Source organism: Scyliorhinus torazame, chromosome 14 (genome assembly GCF_047496885.1).
Source record: "Scyliorhinus torazame isolate Kashiwa2021f chromosome 14, sScyTor2.1, whole genome shotgun sequence".
Lineage (NCBI taxonomy): Eukaryota > Metazoa > Chordata > Chondrichthyes > Carcharhiniformes > Scyliorhinidae > Scyliorhinus > Scyliorhinus torazame.
In genome coordinates this window covers 49,366,796-49,384,128 of record NC_092720.1, presented here as the reverse complement: position 1 = coordinate 49,384,128, position 17,333 = coordinate 49,366,796, and the positions used below count along the sequence as shown (strand labels likewise).

The 17,333-nt window shown below is 54.9% G+C and overlaps 1 protein-coding gene across 8 annotated transcripts in view; it reads left to right on the top strand.

Moving 5' to 3' along the window:
* LOC140389711 (uncharacterized) overlaps window positions 1–17,333 on the top strand; it is a 201,990-nt gene that overhangs the window by 60,950 nt on the left and 123,707 nt on the right. For all 8 annotated transcript variants that reach the window (XM_072474143.1, XM_072474145.1, XM_072474144.1 and 5 more), the window contains exons 4-5: window positions 12,523–12,672; window positions 13,015–13,164. In XM_072474143.1, coding sequence (XP_072330244.1) covers window positions 12,523–12,672; window positions 13,015–13,164 — 300 coding nt within the window. The remainder of the gene's footprint in view (window positions 1–12,522; window positions 12,673–13,014; window positions 13,165–17,333) is intronic.

Here is a 17,333-nt window from a genome sequence, read left to right as displayed (position 1 = left end):
ATGTAGTCAGTTTTATTAATTTTCTTTCCTTCTGCCGAGTGATTTTTTTGCAACATGTGCAACATACATTTTGACATAATTTAAAAATTCCCAATTTCCACAGCAATGCTGCAACTATTATTCCCCCTGCTATTGGTACAAACAAGTACCAATTGTTCCGAATCCAGGTTAACATAGGATTTAAATGGACTTGCTATAATTTTAATTGCTGTTTTAACTGTTTCCTTAATTTTTAAACCTACATCTACCAAATCGTTTCCCAAATTATTCCAGCTGGGGTAATATGGTAGATGTTCTATTCCTGACACACAAGTGTTAACTGTTTTATTTGAGCTTATCCTATTCCAAGTTCCTCCCTTACACCATTCTTCTTCCTTGAAATCTTTCCATCCTTCCATTAACATTTCGTTGTCGTCTACCTGACACACTATTCCTGACCCTACGGTTCTATCCAAATACCAAGTGGCTATTCCATCTTCCTTTTTGCTCGACCCATATCTGGTTGTTAATTGTTTCATCAGATTTGGCCCTGTTTCAGGGTGTTCTCTTTTTAAACAGACTGGTTTTGCCTGACTACTGCCTTTCATCCTCATCATATTTCCCCATGTACATCGCTCAAATTCAATCTCCTTCTTAGGTTCCCTCCATTTACTAAATTCTCCTACAAATTTGTATTCGTTTTTAGTTTTTACCCAAGGTATTTGAACAACAGCCATATGTACTGTGTCCACTGCCCTTGATTCAATTTTAATTTCTCTGTTCCAGTGGTATCTCCCTCTTGATAGTCTCCCTCTTAATGGTGTCGCTATTTTTAATGAATTTTTGACATAGAAGTCACCAAACCATTTTGCTAATATCAATGTATATTCAGGTGTCCACGTTGTTGGTTTTTCTACTATTTTAATTAGCTCTCCTTCAGTAAATCTAATAAACTACTTCCTTCATGGGTCTCAAGTTGGCTAAATCCTCCTGCTACTCTTTGTCTTACTAGATACCTTTCCATTCTTTCTTCGTGCAACTGCTCAGTACAGTTGTATTTCCTTTCAGAAGCATTGCAAGTCGTTGCCCTTTCTGAGAGACTACTACTGACACATTGTTCCTTACACGGACCTAATATCCATTCTCCTTCAGCATCTTCTGTGTGGGTGGCCAAATCCGTCCATCCGTTAGTAACATCTTTCTTTTGTCTACCATGCCATAATTTCTATATTTTTCCCATCATCCCTTTTTCTATCTCCTTAACTTTATCCATGTCCACGTTCCATCCTTCACTATAAAATATTCCTACTCTACTTACTTTTAATTTCTCTCCTCTAATGCCAATAATTCCTTCTATACTTGCTGTTCGTCCGGAAGTTTTTTGGTCCCAATCTATAGCTAATCCCCATTCCTCTCTATAATGTACCCATGGAAATGAATTGTTCAGTGCTATTTTTACTTTGCTCTTCTCCTCTGGTCTGATTACCAACCACACTGGTCCTCTTGTTAACATGGGAGCACAGGCAATGCCATGTAATCCATTCCTCCACTTCTCCTTTAAATCTGTCCACCAGGTTTTCATCTGGTTATCTGAACTTTTATCATTATTATTATTGTTATTGTTATTAGGATTAGGACTATTTAAGCCAAATTATTGTGTGACTTCATCTTTGCTTATTACTTCATAACATGTCCCCCTATCTATTAATGTTACATTCCTTGTTATAGTGACTTTGTTCCGGCCTTCTAATCTATCTATTATTTCCTTTACCCATACCTGTTCTGTACCTGTTTTCACTTTAGTTTACTCAATACTTCCTTCCTTCACCCATACATCACGAATGTTCCACCCTGTGAGATTATTTTTCAATTCACATCAACTTCCTTTTATTGGTGGTTTCTGGCATTTCTTCCATCTATTTTGTTTCATTCTCCTATCTGTGGTTTTGTTTTGCAATATATTTCCTTTCTTAACTTGCCCTTTCTTGGGGTCCCATTGAGTATCATTAGTTTTCCCCGAATACTGTTGAAAAATCTTTAATCTGTCTGATAGGTTTAGAACGTATCCCAGGCTGCTTATAAGCGCTCCCCACATTCTACTGAACATGTTGGGCGTCATTCTCCAACCCCCCAGAGGGTCGGAGAATGGCCGTTGGCCGCCGTGAATCCCGCCCCCGCCGGTTGCCGAAGTCTCCGAAGGGAGAAAAGTCGGCGGGGCGTTAATGGCGCCGCTGCCGCGGAGAATGTCACGGGTCTGCGCAAGGCAGCCGATTTTCGGCCTGCCGATATTCTCCCATCCGGATGGGCCGAAGTCCCGCCGACGTGATGACCGTTCACGTCGACGTGAATCAAACCTCCTTTTCATCGGCGTGACCCGGTGCTCCAGGGTCACGCCGACCAGCGTGGAGGTGAGTGACGGCCTGGGGGGTTGGCTCTGGGCAGGCAATGGCGTGGCCGCAGTCTGATTGCGTGAGGAGAGGTGTGTCTCGGGTTGTGTGTGTGTGTGTGCGGCGGCGGGGGGTGGTTAGAGTAGGCTGGGCTCCGGGGGAGTGCCGGGAGGGGGTCCGTGCCGGGGTGGAGGTTGGGGGGGGTCCGTGCTGGGGTGGAGGTTGGGGGGGGTCCGTGCCGTGCTGGGGTGGAGGTTGGGGGGGGGGTCCGTGCTGGGGTGGAGGTTGGGGGGGGTCCGTGCCGTGCCGGGGTGGAGGTTGGGGGGGGGTCCGTGCCGTGCCGGGGTGGAGGTTGGGGGGGGGTCCGTGCTGGGGTGGAGGTTGGGGGGGGTCCATGCCGGGGTGGAGGTTGGGGGGGGTCCGTGCTGGGGTGGAGGTTGGGTGGGGGGTCCGTGCCGTGCCGGGGTGGAGGTTGGGGGTTGGGGGGGGGGTCCGTGCTGGGGTGGAGGTTGGGGGGGGGTCCGTGCCGGGGTGGAGGTTGGGGGGGGGTCCGTGCTGGGGTGGAGGTTGGGGGGGGGTCCGTGCTGGGGTGGAGGTTGGGGGGGGTCCGTGCCGTGCTGGGGTGGAGGTTGGGGGTTGGGGGGGGGTCCGTGCTGGGGTGGAGGTTTGGGGGGGTCCGTGCTGGGGTGGAGGTTGGGGGGGGTCCGCGCCGTGCCGGAGTGGAGGGTGGGGGTTGGGTGGGGGTCCGTGCCGTGCCGGGGTGGAGGTTGGGGGGGGGGTCCGTGCTGGGGTGGAGGTTGGGGGGGGGGGGTCCGTGCTGGGGTGGAGGTTGGGGGGGGGTCCGTGCCGGGGTGGAGGTTGGGGGGGGGTCCGTGCTGGGGTGGAGGTTGGGGGGGTCCGTGCCGTGCCGGGGTGGAGGTTGGGGGTTGGGGGGGGGGTCCGTGCTGGGGTGGAGGTTGGGGGGGGGTCCGTGCTGGGGTGGAGGTTGGGGGGGGGTCCGTGCCGAGGAGGGTGATGGGAGGGCAAGTGAGTTGGTCCACCTGGCCAGGTGCCAGCCTCCAACAGTTGGACCCATGCGGTCCATGCCACCTGGCTGGGGGGAGGAGGGGATATGGGCAATGATGACATGTCGTCGTTCCCCTCCCCCCCACCAGGCCGTCATGTTTTCAGATCATCCAGCGATGTTGGCCACCGTGGTGGCAGCCGCTCATGTCTATGTTGCCCTGGATGAGGAGGAGGAGGAGGAGGAGCGTGCCAGAGAGGCGGCGCAGGGTGCCGCAGAGGGGAAGGCGGCAGCCGCCCAGGCTGGAGGGACACCTGACCGACAGGACGAGGAGGGGGAGGAGGACGTCGCGGCCCCACGGCAACGGAGGCACCCGAGGGCGCCCCGTGCGTACTGGCCCCGGCAGTCATACCAGGACCTCACGGACCGGGAATGCAGGAGGAGACTCCGGATGAGCCGGGAAACCGTGGCACACATCTGCCACCTGCTGGCACACCTGTCACCGCGTGGCACTGCCGGGGGACACCCTCTCCCCGTGTCCGTCAAGGTTACGGTTGCCCTGAACTTTTATGCAACGGGGTCATTCCAGGCACCGAGTGGGGACGTGTCCGGCATATCGCAGACATCGGTGCACCGGTGCACCCGGGCAGTGACAGATGCCCTATATGCCATGGCGCACCGCTACATCCGCTTCCCCGTGGACCGGGCCAGCCAAGATGCCCGGGCCGTGGGCTTCTCTGCCGTTGCCGGGTCCCCCATGGCCCAGGGCGCGATCGATGGGATGCACGTCGCTGTGCGGCCACCTGCAGATAACAGGGCCGTGTTCACTAATAGGAAGGGGACCTATTCGATGAACGTACAGGTGGTCTGCGACCACCGCATGATGATCCTGCACGTCTGCGCCCGTCACCAAGGCAGTGTACACGGCTCATTCGTGTTGTCGCGGTCATCCATCCCCGGCATGTACGAGGGACGCCATCCCCGGCTGAGGGGCTGGTTGCTGGGCGACAGGGGCTACCCATTGCGATCGTGGCTGATGACGCCTATACGGAGGCCACGCAATGAGGCGGAGAACCACTACAATGATGCCCATGTAGCGACAAGGGGAGTGATCGAGAGGTGCTTTCGTGTGCTGAAGATGCGTTTCAGGTGCCTGGACCTCTCTGGGGGCGCCCTCCCGTATCGGTCAGACAAGGGTCGGCCGCATCATTGTGGTGTGCTGCGTCCTGCACAACATAGCCCAACAGAGGGGCGATGTGCCGCAGGCAGAGGAGGGCGGAGTGGAGGAGCAGCAGGAAGAGGCGCAGTCCTCCCCAGATGAGGGGGATGGGGGCAATGGTCAGGGCAGATGGGGTAGACACAGACGGGTGGCTGTCCACCGTTACCGGCTGGCCCAGCGGGCACGGGACAGACTGATAGACTCCCGCTTCACTGACTAGATGGGCGTGGGAATCGGGTAGTATGGCCACAGACCGCACACCATGGCAACAGCCGACCACCCACACCCCCCACCCATCCACCCACCCAGCACCCTCACCCCCCTCCCCAACCCCTCCCACCCCACCCGCATGCACACCAACCCCCACCCCCCCATTGCCGATCCACCTGCGGCACAACGGGCCGGGCTCACACAGTTGCGGGTGGACGCGTGTCTATCGCAGGCCATGGAGGATGATGACAACCTGCCCTGCGATGAGCTCCTGGCTCTACATCGTTGGACTATGTCTGACCCATGGCCACAGTACCACCATCCACCCGGACCATCCCTGCATGCGGCTGTGACACTGCAGCGCACGGTCCCGTCCTCTGCCCGGGGGATGTTGATGGCGGCCCAGGGGGAAGGGGGCAGACTCACCTGGGGCTGAGGTAAGACCACCCCTCACACACACACTTGCGCTCAACGTACATGACACCCCCACACACTTTGGACAGAGCATAAAGGCAGCTTCGGTAGGTGTAACATTGACTTTAATAACCAAAGGAGTTCATGCACGTGCCCTAGCCCCTAAAACTCATCTGTGCCCTGCACCCGTGCCAACTTAGTCAGTGTCTAATTGTTTGGCCTTACGGGCCCTTTGACTACGTCTACGTGGTTCCCCAGACGATACAGCAGAATTGGAGGTGGACTCCTGTGATTCCTGCCCTCTGACACTGGATCCCTTTGGCGGCCGTTTCCTGGGGCGTCCTGGCCTAGATGGGCCAGGCTGCGGCCTGGGCGACTGAGATGGCGAGCTGCCAGCCTGTCCTGCCCGTTGCCCACCCGATGCACCTGGGACGGAAGGGGGGGAGTCCGAGGTGTCGCGGTGTACCGGGACCTCCCCTACAGAGGGAGCCGGGACGGACCACACCACCTCCTCCTCCCTCGGGGTGCCCGATGGACCCCAGGCCTCTACATGGGTGGGGGATGCGAACGGACTGGCCATCCGACGCCCCCCCGACATCTGGCGCTGCCAGACCTGGAGGCCCGTGCTGGTATCGACAGGGGTCTGCAGGTTTGCAGCCATGGAGCCCAGGGGGTTGGCAAACCCTGTCTGTGACAGTGCGACGCCGGCTCGCACATGGCCACTGGCGCCGATGCCCTCAGCGATGGCCTGCAGAGACTTGGCCATGGCCTGCTGAGACTGGGCCATGGCCTGCAGAGACAGGGCTATGGCGTTGAGCGCCTCTGCCATCTGGCGCTGGCACTGGCTCATGGCCTCCTGTGAGAGGGCAGCCATTTCCTGGGCCACAGACGCCGCCTGCACGGAAGGCCCCAGGCCTCGCAAACCGTTCCCCATGTCTGACACCGTCGCACCCATTGCCTCCACCGCGGACGCCACCCGTGCGGTGTCAGCCTGGGTGGCACGCATGACCAGCACCACTCCCAGCTCCTGGACGCGGTGGACTCCTCCACCTGCGACCGCAGCCGCCGCAAGCCGCCCGTCACCCTCTTCGCTCGTCTCCGGGTCGGTGGTTGCATCGGATCTATGTGTGGGTGTGGTAACTGCAGGAACCCGGGATCCATCTGGGCGGCAGATGTTCGCTTATGCTGGGCTGCCCTCCGACCGCCCGGTCCCTCAGCTGCTCCTACCTCCACCTGCTGCACCGGGACGGCTGTGTTGTGCGCACCAGTGAGTGTACCAGACGCCTTATCACTAAAGTGCCCAACCGTGGTGAGTGTTTCTGCGATGGTGGAGGGTGTTGGTGACAGCAGTGGCGTTGTGTAGTGCTCTTTGTCCCACTCTGAGTCCATGGCACTTTGGGGTGGGGGTTCGTCTCCACCCATCCACTCTGAGTCACTGTCCGGTATTTCGTCTTCCTGGGTAGTGCTGTCCCGGGTAGGGGTGTCCTGGGTAGTGGCGTCCTGGGTAGTGGTGACCTGGGTAGTGGTGTCCCGGGTAGTGGTGTCCTGGGTAGTGGTGTCCCGGATAGTGGTGTCCTGGGTAGTGGTGTCCTGGGTAGTGGTGTCCTGGGTAGTGGTGTCCTGGGTAGTGGTGTCCTGGCTCGGATGTGAAGGGGGCCTGTGGCTGCCCCCCTCGTCGCTGGGTGGTCGCTCCCGCACGTGACGGGGGTGTCGTCTCCCTGTTGCTCCAGGTCTCTCCGTCTCCCGTGGTGTGCCAGGGTCATCCTGCGGGCGTCGCATGCTGGAGGTTCCGGTTCTCTCCGTCTCCCGTGGTCTCCGAGGGGCATCCTGCGGGCGTCGCATGCTGGAGGGTCCGGGTCTCTCCGTCTCCTGTGGTCTCCGAGGGGCATCCTGCGGGCGGTCTGCATCTGCGGGGATGGGTGCCTGGACGTTTGGTCCTGCGATACACAATGAAGCATGCATGGTTAGACATCAGGCAGTGATCAGGTGATACGGGAGAGGGGGATATAGGGGAGGGGGGATATGGGGACGGGCTGTCGGTTGCTCACTCGCTAGTACGCCCCCGACCTCTGCATCAGCAACCTCCCGGTCCTCAGGTCCGCCAGCCAGTTCCAGGGCCCTTTCCTCGTGTACGGTCAGTGGCCTCTCATCAGCGGGCCCTCCTCCAGTCCTCACATGCTCCCTATTGTTGTGTGCGCGCTTCTCCTGTGGGGGGGGGGGGGGCAGGGGTAAAAGGCAACAGCGTTAGGCAGGTATATGAATGAACGCCATCGGTTGCGCGTGCATTGCAGAGGTTAAGGTTAGGGCTGGATTCACTTGGGGATATGGGGGATATGGGGGAGGGGTGGATATGGGGGAGGGGGTATATGGGGGAGGGGGGATATTGGGGATATGGGGAGGGGGGATATGGGGGAGGGGGGATATGGGGGAGGGGGGATATGGGGGAGGGGGGATATGGGGGAGGGGGGATATGGGGGATATGGGGGAGGGGGGATATGGGGGAGGGGGGATATGGGGGAGGGGGTGATATGGGGGATATGGGGGAGGGGGGATATGGGGGAGGGGGATATGGGGAGGGGGATATGGGGGAGGGGGGATATGGGGGAGAGGGATATGGGGAGGGGGGATATGGGGAGGGGGGATATGGGGGAGGGGGGGATATGGGGAGGGGGGATATGGGGGATATGGGGGAGGGGGGGATATGGGGGAGGAGGGATATGGGGGAGGGGGGGATATGGGGGATATGGGGGAGGGGGGATATGGGGGAGGGGGGATATGGGGAGGGGGGATATGGGGGATATGGGGAGGGGGGGATATGGGGGATATGGGGAGGCTCACCCTGCCTGCTCTGACGAGGTCGTTCACCTTTTTGTGGCACTGGGTGCCTGTCCGTGGTGTCAGGGCCACAGCGGTGACGGCCTCTGCCACTTCCCTCCACAGACGCCGGCTGTGGCGTGGGGCAACTCTGCGGCCGTGCCCGGGATACAGGGCGTCCCTTCTCTGCTCCACCGCGTCCAGGAGCGCCTCCACATCGCGTGACTCGAACCTCGGGCCTGAGCGACGGCCAGCCATCCAGTCGGGTGTTGCGGTCGGGTGTTCCGGTCGGGTGGGGGGGAGCAGCGCGGCCTTATGAGCCGTCACGCCGTGCGGCGCGTATGACGCTGCACGGCGTGAACCACTGCGCAAGCGCGGATCCCGTTACGTCGCTGCTAGCCCATTTCGGGCCGGAGACTATCGACCCATTTTTCCGACGTGACGCAAGTCAGATTTGCGCCGTTTTTTGCGCCAATCGGCGGACTTTCCGCCGATAACGGAGAATTTTGCCCGTTGTTACTGACACTGTTGCTTGATTCTAACATACTGCTGTTCAGCCCCACCTCCTGGATGCCCTGGAAATTAATGATTTTTTCTGTTATATTTAAACATTTGTTTATTCTTATTTTTATTACATGTTCTATGTGATTCAATCTGGTATCTATCTTTCCATCCCCCATTACTTCACTTGATTTTCCCATGGTGATTAGCCATACTAATATTCCCAAACTAATTACTGTAACCCCCATTAATATTATCGCCCCCCATTTTAACCAATCAAGCCTACTCCTAGTCCTAGCTTCTTCCTTTCCTTCTTCAAGCTTGATCCTTATTTTTCTCTTGAGTGTAGTCCTCTTTCTCCATCCCAACAAATGAATCTGTATTATTTTTTCCATCTGTAAAATCAAGAGAACAGGTCAAGGTTGGAGAGGGCCCTATTTCTTAATTTGGATTTTCCAGAAGTGCCCTCTCCAGGACTTCTGGATTTCCTTTGCCACCATGATGGAAAGGGATAAGTATACACCTCAGGGCAAGAGTTATAGCTGGGGGAAGGGCAATTATGATGCCATTAGACGAGACTTGGGGGGGATAAGGTGGAGAAGTAGGCTGCAAGTGTTGGGCACACTGGATAAGTGGGGCTTGTTCAAGAATCAGCTACTGCGTGTTCTTGATAAGTATGTACCGGTCAGGCAGGGAGGAAGGCGTCGAGCGAGGGAACCGTGGTTTACCAAGGAAGTGGAATCTCTTGTTAAGAGGAAGAACGAGGCCTGTGTGAAGATGAGGTGTGAAGTTTCAGTTGGGGCGATGGATAGTTACAAGGTAGCGAGGAAGGATCTAAAGAGAGAGCTAAGACGAGCAAGGAGGGGACATGAGAAGTATTTGGCAGGAAGGATCAAGGAAAACCCAAAAGCTTTCTATAGGTATGTCAGGAATAAGCGAATGACTAGGGAAAGAGTAGGACCAGTCAAGGACAGGGATGGGAAATTGTGTGTGGAGTCTGAAGAGATAGGCGAGATACTAAATGAATATTTTTCGTCAGTATTCACTCAGGAAAAAGATAATGTTGTGGAGGAGAATGCTGAGCCCCAGGCTAATAGAATAGATGGCATTGAGGTACGTAGGGAAGAGGTGTTGGCAATTCTGGGCAGGCTGAAAATAGATAAGTCCCTGGGACCTGATGGGATTTATCCTAGGATTCTCTGGGAGGCCTGGGAAGAGATTGCTGGACCTTTGGTTTTGATTTTTATGTCATCATTGGCTACAGGAATAGTGCCAGAGGACTGGAGGACAGCAAATGTGGTCCCTTTGTTCAAAAAGGGGAGCAGAGACAACCCCGGCAACTATAGACCGGTGAGCCTCACGTCTGTAGTGGGTAAAGTCTTGGAGGGGATTATAAGAGACAAGATTTATAATCATCTAGATAGGAATAATATGATCAGGGATAGTCAGCATGGCTTTGTGAAGGGTAGGTCATGCCTCACAAACCTTATTGAGTTCTTTGAGAAGGTGACTGAACAGGTAGATGAGGGTAGAGCCGTTGATGTGGTGTATATGGATTTCAGCAAAGCGTTTGATAAGGTTCCCCACGGTAGGCTATTGCAGAAAATACGGAGGCTGGGGATTGAGGGTGATTTAGAGATGTGGATCAGAAATTGGCTAGCTGAAAGAAGACAGAGGGTGGTGGTTGATGGGAAATGTTCAGAATGGAGTACAGTCACAAGTGGAGTACCACAAGGATCTGTTCTGGGGCCGTTGCTGTTTGTCATTTTTATCAATGACCTAGAGGAAGGCGCAGAAGGGTGGGTGAGTAAATTTGCAGACGATACTAAAATCGGTGGTGTTGTCGATAGTGTGGAAGGATGTAGCAGGTTACAGAGGGATATAGATAAGCTGCAGAGCTGGGCTGAGAGGTGGCAAATGGAGTTTAATGTAGAGAAGTGTGAGGTGATTCACTTTGGAAGGAATAACAGGAATGCGGAATATTTGGCTAATGGTAAAGTTCTTGAAAGTGTGGATGAGCAGAGGGATCTAGGTGTCCATGTACATAGATCCCTGAAAGTTGCCACCCAGGTTGATAGGGTTGTGAAGAAGGCCTATGGAGTGTTGGCCTTTATTGGTAGAGGGATTGAGTTCCGGAGTCGGGAGGTCATGTTGCAGCTGTACAGAACTCTGGTACGGCCGCATTTGGAGTATTGCGTACAGTTCTGGTCACCGCATTATAGGAAGGACGTGGAGGCTTTGGAGCGGGTGCAGAGGAGATTTACCAGGATGTTGCCTGGTATGGAGGGAAAATCTTATGAGGAAAGGCTGATGGACTTGAGGTTGCTTTCGTTGGAGAGAAGGTTAAGAGGAGACTTAATAGAGGCATACAAAATGATCAGGGGGTTGGATAGGGTGGACAGTGAGAGCCTTCTCCCGCGGATGGAAATGGCTGGCACGAGGGGACATAGCTTTAAACTGAGGGGTAATAGATATAGGACAGAGGTCAGAGGTAGGTTCTTTATGCAAAGAGTAGTGAGGCCGTGGAATGCCCTACCTGCTACAGTAGTGAACTCGCCAACATTGAGGGCATTTAAAAGTTTATTGGATAAACATATGGATGATAATGGCATAGTGTAGGTTAGATGGCTTTTGTTTCGGTGCAACATCGTGGGCCGAAAGGCCTGTACTGCGCTGTATTGTTCTATGTTCTATGTTCTATCTCTTTCTTTTTTCTTTTTTATCTGGTTTGTTTTTCTGATCATTTACGTACATCATACAATTATGGCCTGTTAAGCTTCCTCCTTCTATCATTGCACCCCTCAGTGAGATTCGAAGGATCTCAAATTGCTCCTCCTTTGCTCTCTCAGTGGTCCAATCAGGTTGAAACTTACCCTGATACATTTCTGGTATTGCTACTGCTTTTACTTCAATTCCTTTATTTCTGATTATGACAGGATTTTTATGAAAGGTAAGTTCTGAACATGACATTTTTACTTTATCATCTGTCCTATCTATGCTGCTAACAGGTTTCAATTCACTGACATCCCACTCTACTTCATCACATAACACTTGTAACTGCAGTAATCCCCTGACACTCATAACTAAACATTCCTTTCCCTCTACAGTCTGTCCATCGTCCAGAGTTTCTAATTTATCCACAGAACCCCCTTCCCTGTCTTGGGGTCTATTTTGCTTCATATATTTTCCAAATCCAAATCCCGGGTCAATCATTAATTTAGTAAAACATTCTTTTTTCCCTTGTCCAAGTGGTTTGGTGATTTGGGGCGAAATTCTCCGTAATCGGCGCAATGTCCGCTGACCGGCGCCAAAAACGGCGCAAATCAGTCGGGCATCGCGCCGCCCCAAAGGTGCGGAATGCTCCGCATCTTTGGGGGGCCGAGCCCCAACCTTAAGGGGCTAGGCCAGCACCGGACGAATTTCCGCCCCGCCAGCTGGTGGAAAAGGCCTTTGGTGCCCCGCCAGCATGCACCCCCCCAACCCCCCCCCCCTCCCCCCCTCCACGGCACGCACCCTCCCCAACCCGTCCCCCCCTCCTCGCATCTTTTCCATAACTCACCCTCCCTGGGCCCCCCCCTCTCCTCCCCGGCATGCTCCCTCCCCAACCACCCGCTCTCCTCCCCGGCACGCACCTCCCCAACTCCCCACCTCCCTCTCCTCCCCGGTACGCACCCTCTCCTCCCCGGCATGCACTCTCTCCATTACGCACTATCACCAACCTCCCCTCCCATTTAAATGAACTTCCTGCTATTTGGGCGTGTACCTCTTGACATCAATGACAAGGGGTAAATGGGGAAATACAATCTCTTCGGAGAGAATCACCTCTTCCGATTCTCTCTGGACTTTCGGCCTGCATCTCCGTTCTCTCTGACAGCGATCGCAGGCTGAAAATCACCCCAACATTTTTCAGTATTAACATCATGCTATTTATGTGGGACAGGAAAGAATAAGCTCATTTTATATTTAATGACTAAAGTTTCATCTTGTTTACACAGTTATAACAACTAATCCTACAAGCACTGCGGCTGAGATATCTTCTGTGCCTGTGCAATCAACAGCTACAACACCAAACTCTACGTCCGCAACAACACTAACAAGTGCACCAGTTCCAACAACTACAGAGAGCTCCCCTCAGCCATTAACAAGTGAGTCTACAACAGTGAGCTCAGCAACATGAATCAGTTCAGAACCATAGGAATTAGTAAGGGTCAGACCTTTTCTTCAGCAGCTATTTCATACTGATGGTGCTGAAAATAATTCAATCCTTCGAGAGTTTATGATTCATTTAAAGAACGGTTACATTTAGTCATTTTTTGAAATCACTGCTGGATTACTAACAATTATCAATATAGAAATACAAAGGCATCCTGTTTGGAAATGGCAATGTTATATGTATATGGATTAAAATCATGCACTTTATGAAGGTTAAATAAGATTGAGCTCATGTTATATTTCAGAATTAAAGATTGATTTTGTTGTTTATACAGCTATATTAAGTAATCTGACAACTATTATCGCTGAGATATCTTCCACTCCCGAACAATCAACAACGACAACAACAAATTTTACACCCGCAACAACACTAACAAGTACACCAGGACCAACAACTGCACAGAGTTCCACTCAACCATTAGCAAGTAAGTCCAAAAAACACCTTCCACAATAATGAAACTCATTCCAGGGGCGAGATTCTCCGACCCTCCGCCGGGGGCTGGCGTGAATCCCCCGAATTTTCCGGCACCGGATATTCGGCGGGGGCGGGAATCGCGCCGCGCCGGTTGGTGGCCCCCCACCGGATGGGCCGAAGTCCCGCCGCTAAAATGCCTGTCCCGCCGGCGTAGATTAAACCACCTACCTTACCGGCGTGACAAGGCGGCGCGGGCAGGCTCCGGGGTCCCGGGGGGGGCGAGTGGCGATCTGGCCCCGGGGGGTGCCCCCACGGTGGCCTGGCCCGCGATCGGGGCCCACAGATCCGCGGGCGGGCCTGTGCCGTGGGTGCACACTTTCCCTTCCGCCTTCACCACGGTCTCCACCATGGCAGAGGCGGAAGAGACTCCCTCCACTGCGCATGCACGGGAATGCCGTCAGCGGCCGCTAACGCTCCAGCGCATGCGCCGCCCGGAGATGTCATTCCCGTGCCAGCTGGCGGGGCACCAAAGGCCTTTTCCGCCAGCTGGCGGGACGGAAATTCATCCGGCGCGGGCCTAGCCCCTTAAGGTTCCGCACCTTTGGGGCGGCGCGATGCCCGACTGATTTGCGCCATTTTGGACACCAGTCGGTGGACATCGTGCCGATATCGGAGAATTTCGCCCCAGATCTTATTGTTAGAATTCTCCCATGCCCCGGCCAATGAGATCAATGGACAGACTGTACAGGGGGAGGCATGTTCGACGGGATGCCCAGAAATCGGTTTTATTGCCATGAATTACCCGGGAGACCTTACGTTGGTGCCCGCCAAGGTGTGTTGGAAACCCGCCAGAGGCCGATATGAATCTGGGGTGAAATTCTCCCCCAACGGCGTGATGTCCGCCGACTGGCGCCCAAATCGGCGCCAATCAGACGGGCATCGCGCCGCCCCAAAGGTGCGGAATGCTCCGCATCTTTGGTGGCCTAGCCCTGACATTGAGGGGCTAGGCCGGCGCCGGAGGGATTTCCGCCCCGCCAGTTGGCGGAAATGGCGTTTGTTGCCCCGCCAGCTGGCGCGGAAATGCGCGCATGCGCGGGAGCGTCAGCGGCCGCTGTAAGTTTCCCGCGCATGCGCAGTGGGGAGAGTCACTTCCGCCTCCCCCATGGTGGAGACCGTGGCGGAGGCGGAAGGGAAAGAGTGCCCCCATGGCACAGGCCCGCCCGCGGATCGGTGGGCCCCGATCGCGGGCCAGGCCACCGTGGGGGCACCCCCCGGGGTCCGATCGCCCCGCGCCCCCCCCCCAGGACCCCGGAGCCCGCCCACGCCACCTGGTCCCGTCGGTAAATACCAGGTTTAATTTACGCCGGCGGGACAGGCAATTTCTGGGCGGGACTTCGGCCCATCCGGGCCGGAGAATTGAGCGGGGGGTCCCGCCAACCGGCGTGGCCCGATTCCCGCCCCCGCCCAATCTCCGGTACCGGAGACTTCGGCGGGGGCGGGATTCACGGCGGCCAATGGCCAGTCTCCGACCCGGCGGGGGGTCGGAGAATGACGCCCCTGATTTGCATCATAATGGGATGCAAATGAAGGCCCAACCCTCCACACCAAATCTTTGCGATGCGATTGGGAAAACATGGTGGAACAAAACACATCTGTACACTGTGCCGTGCAAATGTTGGTACTTACCTGTAAAATGCATGGGGCTGCCTCGGGTCTTCAGAATGGAGGCCACAGGCAACCCTGCCCTCAGAACACCACAGCAGTGGGCAGGGGTAGAATCTAAGTTGGATCTACCCGATTTGGCGTCCTGGAGGAGATCAATCTTCCAGCCCCATAATGTTCTTGTTTTTCCATCTGCTTTCTCAGGTGGACCATCTCATTTTCAGACCTCCCATCTTCCTTCCACAAAAATGTGTCTTAGATTTTGGGCACATTTTCTGGCGAACGGATCTCGGTCTACGCGCCATCTAGAACCATAGAATTCCTACAGCTCAGCAGGAGGTCATTCAGCAATTAAAGTCTGCACCGACCCTCTGAAAGAGCACCCTACCAGGGTGCATTCCCTCAGCTTATCCGCGTAACGCCTAACTTGACATCTTTGGATACAAAGGGGCAGTTTAGCATGGCCAATCCACCTAATATGCACATTGTTGGATATTAAGGGGTAATTTAGCATGGCCAGTCCACATAATATGCAGATCTTTGGACTGTGGAAGGAAACAGGAGCACCCGGAGGAAACCCACCCAGACACGGGGAGAACATGCAAACTCCACACAGACAGTCACCCAAGGTCGCTATCAGACCTGTGTCCCTGGAGCTGTGAGGCTGCAGTGCTAACCACTGTGCTCCTGTCCCATCGTGAAACCCCCGGTTGCATAAATAACTTGGTCAGGGCCAGAAGATTCGCAATGTTTACCCACCGGCCACCACAGTGGCAAACACTCCACGTTCCTGCCACTGCCCTGTGACTTGTTCCCAGGATGGGAGAATTCCACTCCATGATTGAATTTAAAACTATTTTGTTGCCTCATAATCACAGATGGAATCACAAGATTTTGAAACTGCATAAACACAAATACATCCTGAGTGAAACATTGTGGGAGAAATTTATCATATTTTTTCAAAGTGGCAGCTTTGGTGCTGAAAATAATTCAGTAATCGGCGGGCGGGCAACTCTGGCGGGACGGAGTGGCGTGAAACACTCCGGCGTCGGAGTGCCCCAATGTGCGAAATCATGCGCACCTTCAGGGGCTAGGCCCACCGCGGAGTGGTTTGCGCCTCCACCGGCCGGCGCGAGTTGGCGAATGCGCAGGAGCTCCAGCGTGAGCTGGCGTCATCCCCGCGCATGCACAGAGGGCTTCGTTTCTGCACAGGCAATGGCGGACTGCTAAAGCCGCCGGTGCGAAACAATAGAGTGCCACCACGGCACAGGCCCGCCCGCAGATCGGTGGGCCCCGACCGTGGGCTAGGCCACCATGGGGTCACCTCCCGGGACCAGATACCCCGGCCCCCCTAAGAACTCCGGAGGCCTCCTGCGCCGCCGGTAAGGACCTACTCCAATTTACGCCGGCGGGACTGGCAAAAATACGTGCGTGACTTCGGCCCATCGCGAGCCGGAGAATTCGGGCAGCCCCGGGGCCCATTGAGTCGCGCTGGTCCCCGCCATTCTCCGAGGTGGGAGGCGCGACTCACGCCGGGCTGATTTTTGGGGGCCGGAGAATTTGGAGGACAGCGGGGGCGGGATTCACGCCGACCTCCGGCGATTCTCCGACCCGGCGGGGGTCGATGAATCCCGCCCCAGTTTTCTAAACAGATCTCGAGTCTTTTTTAAGAAAATAACTGAGTGGCCGTGGTCTATGCTGTCCCTCTGCAGGGGTGGGGCCTAATAGACCCGCCATCCAGCTCTACAGAGATCGGGGCGCCATCATTGAAGGGCAGCCTGATCAGAACTCAAGTATCACTCTCGCCCACACTGACCCAGACAATCATTTGGGGTTCCCCACCACCACCCTGATATTCACTGGGGGCTCCTTCCCCAGGAAAATTATCAGGGGTTCCCCAAAATTACCACTTTGGCAATATCGTTGGTGTTCCCCTGTCAGTGTCCTGCTCACCCCGTGTCTGCAGGTTCTCCCTTCACTGCTGGCTCTCCACTCACCCCTGCACCAGACTTTAAAGGTACCCCCCCCTCCCCCCACTCCACCAGCAAATGGGGCGACCACAAGGGCCCATGCTTGTAACTGACCACTGGCACATGTTGACACTGCCAGGGCATGTATCTCACCCCACGGTGGCTATTATATTTACATGTGTGCTCCTGGAGTCATCCAATTTGCTGAATCCTGTCTTTACAAAGCTGTAAATCTCTCTGATGTGACATAATGTCAGTGAGGTATGAATGTTTACTGAGGGGGATCATGTGGTGGGGAGGCTGGTTAATAATATTAAAATTTATAATCCATTAAAATAAAGTTCCTGCAATTTGGGCGTGAACCTCGTGACATCACTGACAAGGGGTAAATGGGGAAATGGGATCTCTCCGGAGAGAATCACCTTTCCCGATTCTCTCTGGACTTTCGGCCTGCATCTCCGTTCTCTCTGACAGCGATCGCAGGCTGAAAATCACCCCTACATTTTTCAGGATTAACATCATGCTATTTTTGTGGGACAGGTAAGAA